General features: G+C 38.2%; 1 protein-coding gene across 1 annotated transcript in view; it reads right to left on the minus strand.

The window, feature by feature from the left end:
* LOC126259554 (glutamate receptor 1-like) overlaps positions 1 to 15,681 on the minus strand; it is a 545,373-nt gene that overhangs the window by 114,238 nt on the left and 415,454 nt on the right. Inside the window, exon 6 of the mRNA XM_049956439.1 lies at positions 15,511 to 15,631. Coding sequence (XP_049812396.1) covers positions 15,511 to 15,631 — 121 coding nt within the window. The remainder of the gene's footprint in view (positions 1 to 15,510; positions 15,632 to 15,681) is intronic.

Genomic DNA, 15,681 nt, shown 5'->3' on the forward strand with positions numbered 1-15,681 from the left:
CATTGCAAACCATTCAGATTAATCGAACATCTAACTATACATAATGCTGGTAACACCAGGATGTGTTCTTTCTCCTCACCCCCGTGGCAGTAATTGAATTAAGAGCCAGCCGGGAATAACATTTAAATCAATTGACGACAATTGAGCTAGCATCATGAATTTTCAAACGTCCACTGTCATGTATGAAGGTGAGTGACACCACGAGTGCTGACGTCGATCGAGGGGTGTCATCGTGATCGTATTGCATGACATTGAGCGGTCACAGGGTGCAACATCATACTGCCAAGTGCGCTCATACTTTCTAGTTATTTATAAATTTGACTCCATTTTGTAATACAACAACACCACACTCCCGCTCAACTCGTGAAATTTCATTTGGCTTCCTCCTTTTCTTGTCGGTATTCCACTTTCTTTTGTTTTGTTAGGCAATGTGTTTGTAAAAAAGTCAGTGGATGATTACTAGAATAAAAGCGTATAAATATGTTACTCTGGACACCGAACAGCATGCACGATGATCGGTGGCCACCAGTGACGGCTCATGAGTAAATATGCTGGATGTTCACAAATTCCGAGATTCAGATAAATGTGAGAACGTGAAAATAACTGCATGTGCTATATAACAATCACGCATATCAACATATTTATACAACCACAGCCACGACTAATAATAATAATAACAATACGCACAACCTGTCTGAAAAAAGAAACAATGATTTTTGTTGAGTTTTGTTGTTTTGTACATAATTAAGTACAATTTAGGGCAACAACGAAATAATGTTTAATCTTTCGCTAATTCCTGTTTCGGATTTTTGGTAAGCGGGAGTTTTCGTGCTATTTTATTTTTTTGGACGAATGTGCAGACGCCTAACACAAGTATTAGTTAACGAATTAACTTATGGGCTGAAAATAAGATATTCTTATACTGCACCCACACAACAACTTACGCTTATTATGTACTTCTTTGTTAAATGTTCCCTTATAGTCAACCGTATTTCATTCCGTCGCTTTCTCAGTCAACAGATCTGGTCAGGGATGCCCTAGTTCTTTTGCGGCTTAGTTTCCCTGGATATTTTCGTTTTGACAGCACTTAAAACAGATTCATCAGAGTTCCTGTACAGTAAACAACCAGCTCCAAATACAAACTACCATTGGTGGAAATACTTTGAATACAAGTAGTACTGACTACCAATATTGAAACTTGACTAGAATTCAAATGAGGCTCTAAGAACCATCAGGACTAAAAGCACACTGTCTTCGATCCCACATCTAAGAGAATGTCAAAGGAACCAGTGTGACAGCTTTTCGTGAATTGTTTATGTTAGAACCTTACCCACCATAATATCAACAAATGTCAGAAGCATGAGTAAATGCTACAGTCTCACAATCGACGATTATTTGGTTTATCGTTCTCAATGCCTGAAATGGATTAATATATAAAAAATTCAAAACTTAATATAATACATCTCATTCAGAATCCCACAAAGTTTTCTATCAGTATAACTACAACATATGCTGATGTCTGATCTAATTTTACTATATAGTGAGTGAACTGGCATATCTGAGGAGCGTGCTACTGACTAGCAGGATTTATGCCAAGTGGAAGAGGATAAAAGTCTGCTGCAGTGTGCTAACACCTGGTGGCATTTACGTAAACTTGTAGTTGAATGGTAAGGGCTAGTTGTGAACTCTGTGAACCGTGCACATTGTTTATCAAATCTGGATGCATTTGGCCCATAAGGAAATTACGTCAGACCAATTGTGCATGCGCACATGCTCCATAAAACGTGCACAACTGAAGTTGTGCTCGTGACCCTGATGCCAATTTTCACAGAACCCAGAGGATGAGCAATGTAGCATAGCGCTGTAGAGTTAGTGCCGTGTATTTTAGATTACCGCATCTACATTACGTTAAAAAGAATTCAAAGAAAAATAACCAATAATTCCGCAAAGTGTCAAAAATTAGGGTGTTCACGTGCTCTTGTGGTCTTACAAAACACCCGCCACGGGTGGCAACATGAGAGGAAGTGGTTAGTTTGCTCTGGATCGTAATGCACATGTGACAAACCCACAACATACACTGGCGAGGGCTATAAATGGTATTCAGATAATGCATAACAGTATACAGATGTTACATGTAAAATTTTACAATCTGATAATCTCGCTGTAGCGTACACCACACTTTTGTCTCATACGTTCGAGAGTTCTTTGCAACCAGCGAGGTGGAATCTGATTGCAGCATTAACATTAGCAAATTATTCCATTGTTGACTGTGTAACTTTACTGGTGTGTCGCAGGATGACAGAGCACTGAATTACTTAAGTACAAACAAGTCCCCTTGAGTAGAAGACATTATCTCTGAATTAATTACCAGATGTGCACGATATATGATGCAGGGGAAATGAATCATACTTCAAGAAGAATGTAATTTCTGCAATACAAAACAAAGTAGGTGCTGACAAGTGTAATTACTGATGAACTGTCAGTCGAATAAGTCATAGATGCCAAATACTGATACTAATTATTTACAGTAGAATGTAAATACCTGTACTAGCCACCCTTATTGCAAACCAGTTTGAGTGTCGACAAAATGTAGGAGCACGCGCGGCAACACTACTACTACTACGAGTTAGAATATAGATTAAAGAAAAGCAGCCTACATTTATAGTACTTGTAGATTTAGAGAAAACCTTTGATAGTGTGAAAGGACTGTGTTCTTTGAAATGTTAAAGGTAACAGCGACAAATAACGGCGATAGAAAGTTATCTACCTCAAGGGCAGAAACCAGAATGCAACTAGGCCTATGGTAAGAAAAACATGAAAGGGAAGCAGTGGTTGAGAGATGTTACTCAGTGTGATCATAGAGCAAGTTGTGAAGAAACTCAAGCAGAAATTTAGATAGGGAATTAAGGTTGACAATGAAGAATTTAAAAATTTTGAGACTTGCTAATGACATTTTAATGCATCAGAGACGCAAATAACTGGAATGAGTAGTTGAATGGAAAGTATAATGTTTTGAAAATCCGTTATGACATGAAAACCAACAAAAGTAAAACAATGGTAATGACATATTGTTGAATTAAGTCAAACGATTCTGTCAGAATTAGATTAGGAAATGAAACACTGCAATTAATAGTTGACATTTGCTATTAGGGCACCAAATTGACTAATGGTGGGTGATGTAGATAGGACCTAAAATGTAGACTGACAATAGCCAATAGTGGTATTTGCTAACATAGAATACAAATTTAAGGACTAGAATAACTTCTTTGACGTGGTTTGTGTGAGGTTTAACATTGTATGGCGGGGAAATGTGGACGATAAGCAGTTCAGACAAGAAGAGAATAGAAGCATTTGAAACGTGGTACTTCAGAAGAAAGGTGAATAGAGGTAGATCGAATAACTAATATGGATGCAGTGAATCGAACTGTGTAAAAAATAAATTTATGACATAACTTGCCAAAAAGGATAGGTTGTTAGGACACTTGCTGATGCTTTTAGGAGTCGTAAATTTGCTAATGAAGGTAACTTTGAAGTGTAAAAATTTTAGCAGAGGACCAGCTGGTGAACAAAGTATGCAGGTACAAATTGATGTAGATCGCAGTAGTTACTCAGGCATGAAGAGAGATGTAGAGGATAGACACTCATGGAGATGTGCATCAAATTAGCCTTCGAAATGACGATAATATCAATATTCTATCCTAATTAGCGACTCCTCGTTACATAAAACCATCATGTATTGCGACCCATTAAAATCTTTATTCACGCCCTCCCTTTCATCTAAGTGACTATGTCACGTTCCGTCAATGGCGTTTGTAACTGAACTGCTACGGATAACTTCTACAATAAATGACAAGAATGTTTCAGAACGGTGGCCCATGCCAATAACTTTATTAAACTCATCCTGGACATTTTTAGATATATTGTTTCGTCAGGTCTCTCTCACATAACAATGGAGTGGGTGAACGCAGTTCTTGTCGGATTTTTCAGATCAGTCGTTTGAATCAGTCACAAGTTCGGTTATAGAATGTGAAACTGACATGTAAATACAATTGGGGGAGAACTGTACCAGAGAAATTTATCAGACTATACTAACCAAGAGTCACTTAGAAAACTGAATACTGGCTGGTTCTCGTGTGTTGTTAGTTAGAATGGAAATTTCGACATGTTAGGTTTGTGAAAGTGAAAGAAAGAAAAGAAAGAAAGAGGAGTATCATAACATTGCTACATCGTCAGTACAAGACGTCGTAGAAAGGCTAAGTAGTGCCCTGTAGTAACCATTAAAAGAAATGGTTTTTGCTTTGCTTTCACTTTTAAAATCTCAGGAGAATAAATTCCAAGGCTAGTCAAGAAACATACTAGTTCCTTCGACATACATCTAGAGCAATGATCATGGCGGTAGAATTAGAGAAATTCAGACGTTGTCATATTGTAGGGAAGCAGCCTACTCACGCTGTAGTAAATTCATATCAGTCTTTCCATTGTGTGCCAGCCAGTCTGCTGTAACTAGCTCTGACGTCACAAATGTTGCACAATACTTTAAAAATCAAGCAAATAACCTAAAACATTACTAGCATGTCAGGAGTAATACTAAATTAATGTGTGTTGAATATCAGTTCGATAACTTTAGCCATTTTCGAAATTTGGACGTTTCTCTGTAAAAATCATTGGCGCAACAGAAAAGAGCTAGAAAGTTAAAAATTTATAATTAGATTCATTTTTCATAATTATTTAATAAAAACAGTACTTTGGATTTCACAAATTAAAATGTTAGTGGAAATTCATGATTTTCTGGTTTTTGTCTTAAAACTTAAGGAAGCAAGATAGATTAAGTAGGCTAATAAACAAGGCTAGGATGTTTATATTTAAGTAGGTTGGAGATCCGCTATAACTATGAAGATGTGAGAAGTTTCATTTGAATACCTATAAAACTATAGCGATAGCGTATCTCCAAAGGGCCAGTTCAGAGCTCGTCTACTGCGTGCAGTGTAATTAAATTAATTCTCTCGCCCAAAATACTTAACTTAGCCACGTCAAAATTTTATTATCAATACTTACCTGTGTGTTAAATGCACATTTAAATTGAGAGCTTCATCGGCCATCAGCAAAAGAAGCTATAATTTATTCAATAACTTAATGTGGTGCATTACTAGCCCAGCAGCTAGTCGGGAGAGCCGATTTGATCAGGCGTTCCATTAGCCGTCCGCACCGTGGCTTTATATATAAGAACGCTGCGCGAGGAAGCAAGGCCCCAGTTCTCTCCAGACGCTGAACAACACGCCATCTGTGTCGGGAGTCGCGTCGCGTCGGTATCATTGCTACAAACAGCCTCGGATGCCGTATTAAGTTACTCGAGATATGCGTAACCATGAAATCATTTTCGAGTGAAGTGTTAATTCTGGGATGATTTTCATTATCTAGCTTCAGTTTGTGTATTGTCGTATTTTCACGTGCCGCCGCGGGACAGACATTCTACCATTATTTAGCGTGGCGTTTGATGAACCTTATCATCAAATTATGGCGAGCATTCATTTAAACATTTAATTTGGACATTTATAGTTGCATCAGTGCATTAGACTCTGAACTGCTCTGTTAGTTAGGTTGTGTGGATTCTTTTGTTTTTCATCTGTGACTTTCAGAATATACTCAACTATTTTAGAAAATCGTTTTTGATTATAAATCCCGGACAACCTCCTAAATTCCTCAGAGCTATAAGCTGTAACTATAAGTGTATTCTCAGACGAAGTGGGCACTAGGAATTCTAATTACAGGCTTCACGTTTTTCTAATCACTTTCTGGTTGCCAATATTGTAGTTAGAGAGCCAGTGTTGAGAACGGCGAAAGACAGCATAAGTAACATAATAGGAACACATTTAACAACAATAATTCCACCCGCCACCGCACATATGGTTAATCGGCCGGGAAATGCAGTGTTTCTACATTCAACATTCAAACTTTTATATAACAATTAATTCCATCCGCCGCCCCACAGGAGAGAAACTGAGTAAAAGTGAAAGTGATTTTCAAATTTTCGTATTCGCGAGTGAAATGCGACACGCAGCTGAGTAATAGAACAGTGAAAGTGTTACGTGTGTATGTGGACGACGCAATTGGATTAACAACGCATCTGGATTGACGGAGCTGGCACTGAATCTAGCGGTACTGCCGGCATCGCGAGAAGCCAGTTTCGCCGCACCGCAGTCATCCGCCGAAGCAGCCGGAGCCGCGCCTGCAGTTGCGGGCCACGCAAACACACAACAGCCGTCAGAGTGCCGTCTGCAATTCAGTGAGCTGCGTCGCATCAGTAATCCTGGTATACCACGCCGGCAACGCCATACGTCGTGCAGAAGGAACTAAGTTAAGTGAAAACTGTTAAAAATTTTACTAACCTGCACTAAAAGACTGTCGGCAATGGAACCGCCAAAAGAAACTGAGGTTAAACTTATATCAGAACCTATGTCTGTTGAGGGAACTGTAAATCCAGACAACGGTTCAAGTGTAAATATGCATGAAAGTAGTAATGTTAAAGTGAAATATGAAGTATTGTCTCCTGGCAGTAGTGTAAAAAGGGGCAATGGTTCAATAATAGAGACCCCTTAAAGCAGAAATTAGAAATTGTAAATTTATTGGATGATAGTTTATGTGATGAGTTAAAAACGAAGCAGTCATCAGAGGTAGTAGAGTTTAAAAAGGATAAGTGAGATATGACGGATCAATCAGAAGTTTCATTTAGTTTTGATGATTCTGGTGTTGGAGCTAGTTTTTCGTCACCTGAGTGTGAAAAGAAACCAGCTAGTGAGCAACTCAAAGATACTGGGGCTATTGATTTAAATGTTATATTACAAGCAATAGCTGCCAGTAATAGTCAAATGACAGCTGATTTAAAATCTGATATAATTGAGGTAAATAACAGGATTGTGGCCAGCCAAACAAATTTTAATAAACGGTTTGAGGCAATGGACAATAAATTAGAATCTAATAATGCTGAATTAAAGTCTGAAATAAGTGAACAGGTCAAAAACAGTAATTCTGAATTAAAGTCTGAGATTGTGGCCAGCCAAACAAATTTTAATAAACGATTGGAGGTAATGGACGATACCTTGAAGGCTGGTTGCAATAAGTTGAAGGAGAATCTGGACAGTTTGAATTATAAAATTGATTACATTCATGAGGATATTAAGAAAAAGGTTGCTCAACAATTTTCTGAAATGTATAAAACAGTAAAATCTGAAGTTGCTGAGGTTTGCAGAGACTTCCAAATGGAAGATGCGAAGCTGGAGCACAAGTTAACAGAAGAGATCGAGGCGTAATCTGAACTGTGCTCAGATAGATTTAAAGATGTTAATATAAAAGTAAACATATGTCAAGCAGAAGTAGACGCAATCAAAACTGATACTACTCATATTGTGCAAAGAGCAGATAATGTTGAAATGAAAGTAGAAAATATTAGTACTAACATTGCTAACATTGAGAGTAAAGTAGCTTCAGTAACGTCTGGTAATGGTAGTATACAACAAGTTGTAGCTGCAACCGCCGCTTTTATCGGGTGTCGGCAGTTCTTGCCGTTCGATCCAGATAAAAATATCCACCCGCTAGATTTCTGGAACGATTTTGAAGATGTGATTCCACCAACTTGGTCTGAACGAGAGAAAATCTCATTTATTAGAAGCCATTTAGCAGGTGACGCCATGCTTTGGTCAGCTGATGTTATGTTGAAGTGTAAAACATTAGCGGAGTTTAAAACAGCTTTCATTAATGAGTATTGGTCTAGCAATAAGCAAAATGAAGTGTTCAGAGAATTTTGGAGTGGAAAACGCTTCAATGCAGGCAAGGAATCTATTTAAGAGTTTGCTAGGTCATGGTTCTCATGTTTGTCACATTTGGGCGAAAAGCTAAAACCGGAAATGATTATACTAGGTCTTGAAGCAAAACTGCCATGGTATTGGCAAACTAGAATTATATCTGCCCCTAGAGACAGTCTGGATCGTTTCATTGAATATTTGGAACGTGTAGAACGTGTTGCTGCCAATGAGGAGCAAGCACGTAATAACAGAAATGCTAATAACAATAGTAGTAATTTTAGGAACGAGCAAAATGGCAATGTAAACATCAGAACAGTAGGTGTTCGCCATCCTAAGAGAGGTAGGAATTGGAGAAATGATTATCAGAACCAACAATGGCATCCAAATGATAATAATTTTGTTCCAAACAAAATTATGCAGGTAAACAACAGTACAGAAAGCAATGCTGTGCCAGTTAACTATAATAAAAATAAAGGAAACAGTAGTAGGCCGAGGCAGGAAAACTAGTTCCCGTCTATGAGGATACTGGCGCTCACCAGGCGGTTACTTTTCCTAAGCCAGTAGTTACGGTAATTGGTAAGACAGATCAGAATACTCAGACTGAACATGTGGATGAAGTGTCGGTAGCATCTAAAGATACAACAGAAATATTAGATCACTCACAGTATTTGATAGATACCGTGTTAGAGACGCTTTCTAAGTGGGAAGAGAAAGAGAAGGCGCAGCTGTGTAACGATAGGGAAGAGCTACAAAATATTGAATTGTCAGGTGAAGAAGCAGAGGAAATTCATGGTTATATTTACGATGAGAATGATGTGCTCTTATCTAAAGTGCCTGTGCAGGATGTTGATACTGTACCAATAGACTTAGGACAGGAGGTAAGTGATAATGTAGAGGGTAGCCTGTTGGGGGTCGATGAACCCAGTAGCTGTGACCAGTTGTCACTGGAGAAGGAACCCGACGATAATAGTAAAAGTGGTTTAGCTGTAACTAGTGTTATGCCCGGTCTGGAGGCGCAGAATCGCCCAGACTACAGTAATTTGGGTTATGTTCAGCAAACTAAATGTAATGAAGTCGTGCGGTGTTTCGATTTGAAATTAATAGACCGACTGGAAAAGGCAGCTGAAAATGTAATTCAGGAAACCCCTACACACTGTGACCTAAATGTCATGAAGACAGATGTCGATCACTTTAGTTGGAGAAAAATCCAAAAGGAGCTATTGGATGAGTTTGAGGAACCACCTGTACAACCTAGAATAAGCCACCCTATAATAATAGTGAATATGTTGGGTATCAATGTACGTTGTCTCTTAGACAGTGGAAGTGAGGTGAGTGCGATATCTCAGTCCTTCTTTGATGCATTACCTGGTAAAGACAACCTTACAGTAATGAGGGTATCAGGACTAAGAATAATTGGTGCTACTGGCAGGGTGCCAAAAACGGTAAAGCAAGAAGCTTTGCTGCCCTTTAATATTAATGGTAATTTAATTGATCATCCATGTTTAATTGTAAACAATCTCAGTATTGAGGTTTTAATTGGCATAGATTTCTTGTCAAAATATCAGAGTGTTGTTGACTTTGAAAGAAGCCAGTTAAAATGGTCTTGCCAATAACCGGAGTAATTACAGTTCCTTTTAGTGATAAACATGTAGTAACTGATGATGAAACTTGGGAGCTGCCTATACGAGTTCTGAAAAGTAGGAGGTATTGGGACGAAGGTGTTAATCTTAGTAAAAATAAGCTGAACACAGAAGAAGAAGAAGCAATTATTTTGGACAAAATAAAAGCTAAATTGCAGGAAATCGATAAAATTTTAGCTAATCAGAAGGAAAAAATGAGACAGGTTCTGAAAAGGCATCATAAAGTATTTTCAGATCGACGTGGCGTGGTCAAAGGTAGTGAATGAATGCTGTAGGGAGGAGGTTGTTCTGTAACCTCTACACAGTGTGGCAGCTGTGCAATCCCAGCTGTGTGAGATCTTCTTTCCTTTTCAGGTCTCATTCACTCTTCATCCTTCCTGTCCCCAAAAATTTCGACCTATTCTTTCCAACGCATTAAATTTTCCGTTATGGTTATCAAACCAGCATTAAACAATGAATGCTGTAGGGAGGAGGTTGTTTTGTAACCTCTACACTTTGTGGCAGCTGTGCAGTCCCAGCTGTGTGAGATCTTCTTTCTATTTCAGCTCTCACTTATTCTTCATCTTTCCTATCCACTAAAGTTTCGACTCCTTTGTAATACTAAAATTTTCCGTCATGACTATCAAGCCATGAGTTCTGGAACCATTCTATCCACCGATTAGTGAAAACTGTGACAAACCTAACTGTGACATAAAAAAACAGAGAAGTATGACGTAATTAAGATACAAATGTATATGAGTAACAATTATGTATAGAACCCAGGTAATATAGTAATTACAAAGTGTTGTTTTATTGGAAATGGTCCCACAATAATATTTTAAAAAGATGTACAAATTCGTGTTCAAGCAGGATCTGAAGTGGCAATGAGACCTGGTGTACGCATTAGACCTGACTAAATAATAGTAACAGAGATTGCTTAGCGTTATGGAAAATTATGCAGACAAGTTGTAAGAATAAACTCACCTTGTGTAGCAAGGAATGGCAGTGTAATAGAGTTGAGCAGTGTTTGTGGTTGAGACGTGAAGGACACGTCCCTGAAGTATTTATAAGGTTGGAGCTGGCCATTATTTTGGTGTAGTGTGTGACAGGACACACCTACATGTATTGAGGTTATGAGTTGGAGGCGTGAATGTGACCATAGGTACCCTTATGTTAGATGAGACAGAGCAGATCATGGTGTCCTATAGGTTTAAGGAATTTAGCATTACGCTCGTCCATAATTACTTGATGCACTTTAGTGGTAGGTCGAGAGGGACTACCTGTGCTTTCAGCGTCCGATCGAGTGGAAATGGATTGCCACGTGAGCAAACTAATCAGCTGCAATACACTATAGATATGAAATAAGTATGCTATCCTATGCTTTAAATTTTAATGGAGTGAGTATTACTTAAGTACATACACTAGCAACGTAATTGAGTAACCTAATGGCAGACGTGAAACATTATTTATAGCTCAGCATAAATACACTTCGATGAAATAAGTACATAATTGCAGATGTGGAACTGACACAGCAGCAGAGGACCAATAAGTGAATTTAGTAGTCAACTGAACGTAGTGTGTTTTGAACACGCAGAACTGTACTGTTACCAAAAGTTACTCACATGTACAAAGAAGCTGAGAAAACAACCACTAATCAAAAATACTCATACTATCTCTAAGAATAAGGTAATCAAAGATGAGTCAGTTAAGTAAATGAAATACAAATGTATCAAGAATGTACCGAGCATTGGTTCAGTGTTCCGGCCCAGAAATAATATATTGAAATGAAATAGGATTTATGATTGTATGCCTTGAGCATAAATTTTCTCTAGTATGTGACTAACGGCGTTTTGAGCCATTTGTTTACCGATTTTATGACAATTAAGTAACTGTGAGAGTAAAATTGAAAAAGTTCTGTTAACTTTGTTCCAGCAACATATTGAAGGATAAAATGTATATATCCCCATTTCATTGTGACCCACCCTTAGATGTTAAGTGAACAGAGTCTGAGGCACTCTTTTTGTTTGTTCTACAGGACAAACCAGATAATGGCAGCCTGGTAGCTGCGTGAAAGCGTGGAGTACCTTGGACACAACTCACAGTGACCCCTCCCCTTTCCCCATGTAATTTAGAGTGAACGTGAAGGACGCACACCATAACAACTTCCCCTCCTCTACCCTTGTGAATGGAAGTGTAGGACGCCAGCCAAAGCGGCTACAACCACGTGTGTAAAAATTATTTGTGAAATTTTCTTTCAGGTTTAGAAAACACTGCTAAGATGTAATCATCTGTTTATGTATCATGTTATTTTATTTGAATTTGTGTATGTAAAAATGTATTTAATGGATTTAAGATTTTCATAATTTTATATATTTTATGTGTTTGTTTGTCTAAGGCAATATGTATACCAAAGTGTTTCGCGGACTTTGCTTAAATTTTGAGTAATAATGTTGCTTAAGATGCAGTGAACATGCCTGCAATTTAAATAATTAATGTAGGTAATCAGTTTTCTTTTAATGTTTCTACATGTTTACATTTCAATTTTAATTTTCATAGGAAGTTAAGCTGTACTCTTGCTTCCCCTTTTGTAATTAATTTTTTTTCGTTCATTAACGTTCAAAAACAAAAAATTTAAGTAGAGGGTGATGTAGGGAAGCAGCCTACTCATGCTGTAGTAATTTCGTATCAGTTTTTCCATTGTGTGCCAGCCAGTCTGCTGTAACTATCTCTGACGTCACAAATGTTGCACAATACTTTAAAAATCAAGCACATAACCTAAAACATTACTAGCATGTCAGGAGTAATACTAAATTAATGTGTGTTGAATATCAGTTCGATAACTTTAGCCATTTTCGAAATTTGGACGTTTCTCTGTAAAAATCATTGGCGCAACAGAAAAGAGCTAGAAAGTTAAAAATTTATAATTAGATTCATTTTTCATAATTATTTAATAAAAACAGTACTTTGGATTTCACAAATTAAAATGTTAGTGGAAATTCATGATTTTCTGGTTTTTGTCTTAAAACTTAAGGAAGCAAGATAGATTAAGTAGGCTAATTAACAAGGCTAGGATGTTTATATTTAAGTAGGTTGGAGATCCGCTATAACTATGAAGATGTGAGAAGTTTCATTTGAATACCTATAAAACTATAGCGATAGCGTATCTCCAAAGGGCCAGTTCAGAGCTCGTCTACTGCGTGCAGTGTAATTAAATTAATTCTCTCGCCCAAAATACTTAACTTAGCCACGTCAAAATTTTATTATCAATACTTACCTGTGTGCTGAATGCACATTTAAATGGAGAGCTCCATCGGCCATCAGCAAAAGAAGCTATAATTTATTCAATAACTTAATGTGGTGCATTACTAGCCCAGTGGCTAGTCGGGAGAGCCGATTTGATCAGGCGTTCCCTTAGCCGTCCGCACCGCGGCTTTATATATAAGAACGCTGCGCGAGCAAGCAAGGCCCCAATTCTCTCCAGACGCTGAATAACACGCCATCTGTGTCGGGAGTCGCGTCGCGTCGGTATCGTTGCTACAAACAGCCTCGGATGCCGTATTAAGTTACTCGAGATACGCGTAACCATGAAATCATTTTCGAGTGAAGTGTTAATTCTGGGATGATTTTCATTATCTAGCTTCAGTTTGCGTATTGTCGTATTTTCACGTGCCGCCGCGGGACAGACATTCTACCATTATTTAGTGTGGCGTTTGATGAACCTTATCATCAAATTATGGCGAGCATTCATTTAAACATTTAATTTGGACATTTATAGTTGCATCAGCGCATTAGACTCTGAACTGCTCTGTTAGTTAGGTTGTGTGGATTCTTTTGTTTTTCATCTGTGACTTTCAGAATATACTCAACTATTTTAGAAATTGTTTTTGTTTATAAATCCCGGACAATCTCCTAAATTCCTCAGAGCTATAAGCTGTAACTATAAGTGTATTCTCAGACGAAGTGGGCACTAGGAATTCTAATTACAGGCTTCACGTTTTGCTAATCACTTTCTGGTTGCCAATATTGTAGTTAGAGAGCCAGTGTTGAGAATGGCGAAAGACAGCATAAATAACAATAGGTACACATTTAACAACAATAATTCCACCCGCCGCCGCACATATGGTTAATCGGCCGGGAAATGCAGTGTTTCTACATTCAACATTCAAACTTTTATATAACAATTAATTCCATCCGCCGCCCCACAATATGCTTACTGACAATAGACATTCCCACTTTCCACTCGCGAATAGATATTTGGGGGAGACTGTTCTCCACAGCTAAAGGCTGAAGTTCGTTTGGTTCATCGATACAAGAAGTCGGAAAAGAATTGTATAAACCACAACTACGGTCTCGTTTTTCATCATCCTAAACTTCTATTCCTACAGCTTATACACAATTTGTCTGAACGTTTTGAAATAACTGATGTAAACTATGTTTGGTATTGACAGCTATGGGCTGACTAACCCCTCTGCAGATGGATACAATGTTTAGAATAGAGTGAGGTGTTTCCTTTTATTCTTATTATCTTCATATTATATAACTGACGTTCATAATGATCTATTTTAAAAGGTGAGCAAAGTACCACTAAATAAAGCTGAAGAAATGTGTCATTATCTATAAATCTCTGAACATTTATTTCATTCCAGTTGATATTTACATTGGAAGACTTTTCCAGAACTGTAACACATGTTAAGGCAACGTTGCTAAGAAAAAAAGATAGAGACAATTTTACTTAATCCTCGCACTTTCATCGTGTATTTCCTTGTACGAAGCAGATGTACGAGTAAGTTGAGCGCAATTTCGCTGGTTTAATCATCACCTGTTTCACCATAATTAGTCGAATGTGTTATTTCAGGATGACAACCATACTGCCTGCATATCATGTAATTAATTTGTATTTTATCTATTAACTGAGTTTCAGCGAAAAAGAAGGAGATGCTGGCGGCGGATTGTTCAGTGTCGAACGATCGACCACTATCCCTGTTCTTTCGTTAACTGTATTACAACAGAAAGTCAGAAACGCCCCTGCATAATCTGACTTTCCCATCATTTCCCTCACTGTTCGTAATATATTAAGTTGAGAATGGCGTGGGTTTGATCGGTTATTGCTTTCGAACAATGACGCCGGGCATTTTGCTCACTGGACTTATCCAGTATCAATTAAAAGGAAACTTTCCAATGATGGACCATAATTAGGTAATCTCAATTAAAGCAACAGACGTTTTAATGAGCTGCATTGTTCTCCATCACTGTGGGTTGCCTCGATGTCGCAGCTGTTGAGTACGAAAAATGACATATTGTCTTGTTAGCTACTAATTAATCGGCCCGTCGAGAAATCTTTCCAGTGAATTTTTCATTTAGAGGCAAGAGGTAACTTGTAGGGAAGGACTTGTGGAACGATCTGAGAATGACTGAACGTAAGTACATACTACCTTTGTACAGCTTGTCGTTGTTTTTAAGAGTGCAATATTTTTTTATATTGCGATATTATAGCAAGTTTTTTCTCGCACCCTAACGTATAAGTCTCCTATATTTAGAATATTCCACCTGAAAACTCCTCTGTGACGAATCCCTTTCGACTCCCTCTTCCCATGTTGTTTATGGAAATCTTCTTTATTTGGTGGAACCCATCATTTCTCACCCAAACGGTATACATTCCCGTACCGTCTCAACCTATTTGATTCGATTTCATCCGTTACAGTCTTGATTAGTAAATTTGACACAAATGAGCACCAGAAATCGCATCCACAGCACCCTTTGGGCTGTCTGAATCAGAACGTCAGGTTTATTATTCTTACATACACACTCTGCCAAGACGAACGTGGAAGTCTCCGAATCAGGTAGCAAGACTTGAAGCCAAACCAATATAAGCAGCTAGATACCAGTTAGGCCGAAATACTCTCTACTAAAGATAGTTGCTATATTTATTTCCTACGTTTACTTCCACAGGTAGGATTTCCAATCATCATCAATGTTCTACGCAGCGTTTATAAGCTGGACCAAGTGTTTCAGTACAGAAACGATAACGAAGTTCCACGTAGAGAAGTTAAGCAGTGCACAATGCGACGTGTGTCGGCTGGCGCTTGACTCACCAGTCCGCTGAGCAGGTAGTGGTAGGTCCTCTTGCCCAGAGAAATGTCGCGTACGTGAGTCACGACGATCTCCTTCGCCATCTCCGTGGGGCAGTCCAAGACAACGTACTTGTTGGTCCACCTGCGACAAACAACTTTGTCAGGTATATTCCATAACACATTTTCGGTTAC

The sequence above is a fragment of the Schistocerca nitens genome, chromosome 5 (genome assembly GCF_023898315.1).
Source record: "Schistocerca nitens isolate TAMUIC-IGC-003100 chromosome 5, iqSchNite1.1, whole genome shotgun sequence".
Lineage (NCBI taxonomy): Eukaryota > Metazoa > Arthropoda > Insecta > Orthoptera > Acrididae > Schistocerca > Schistocerca nitens.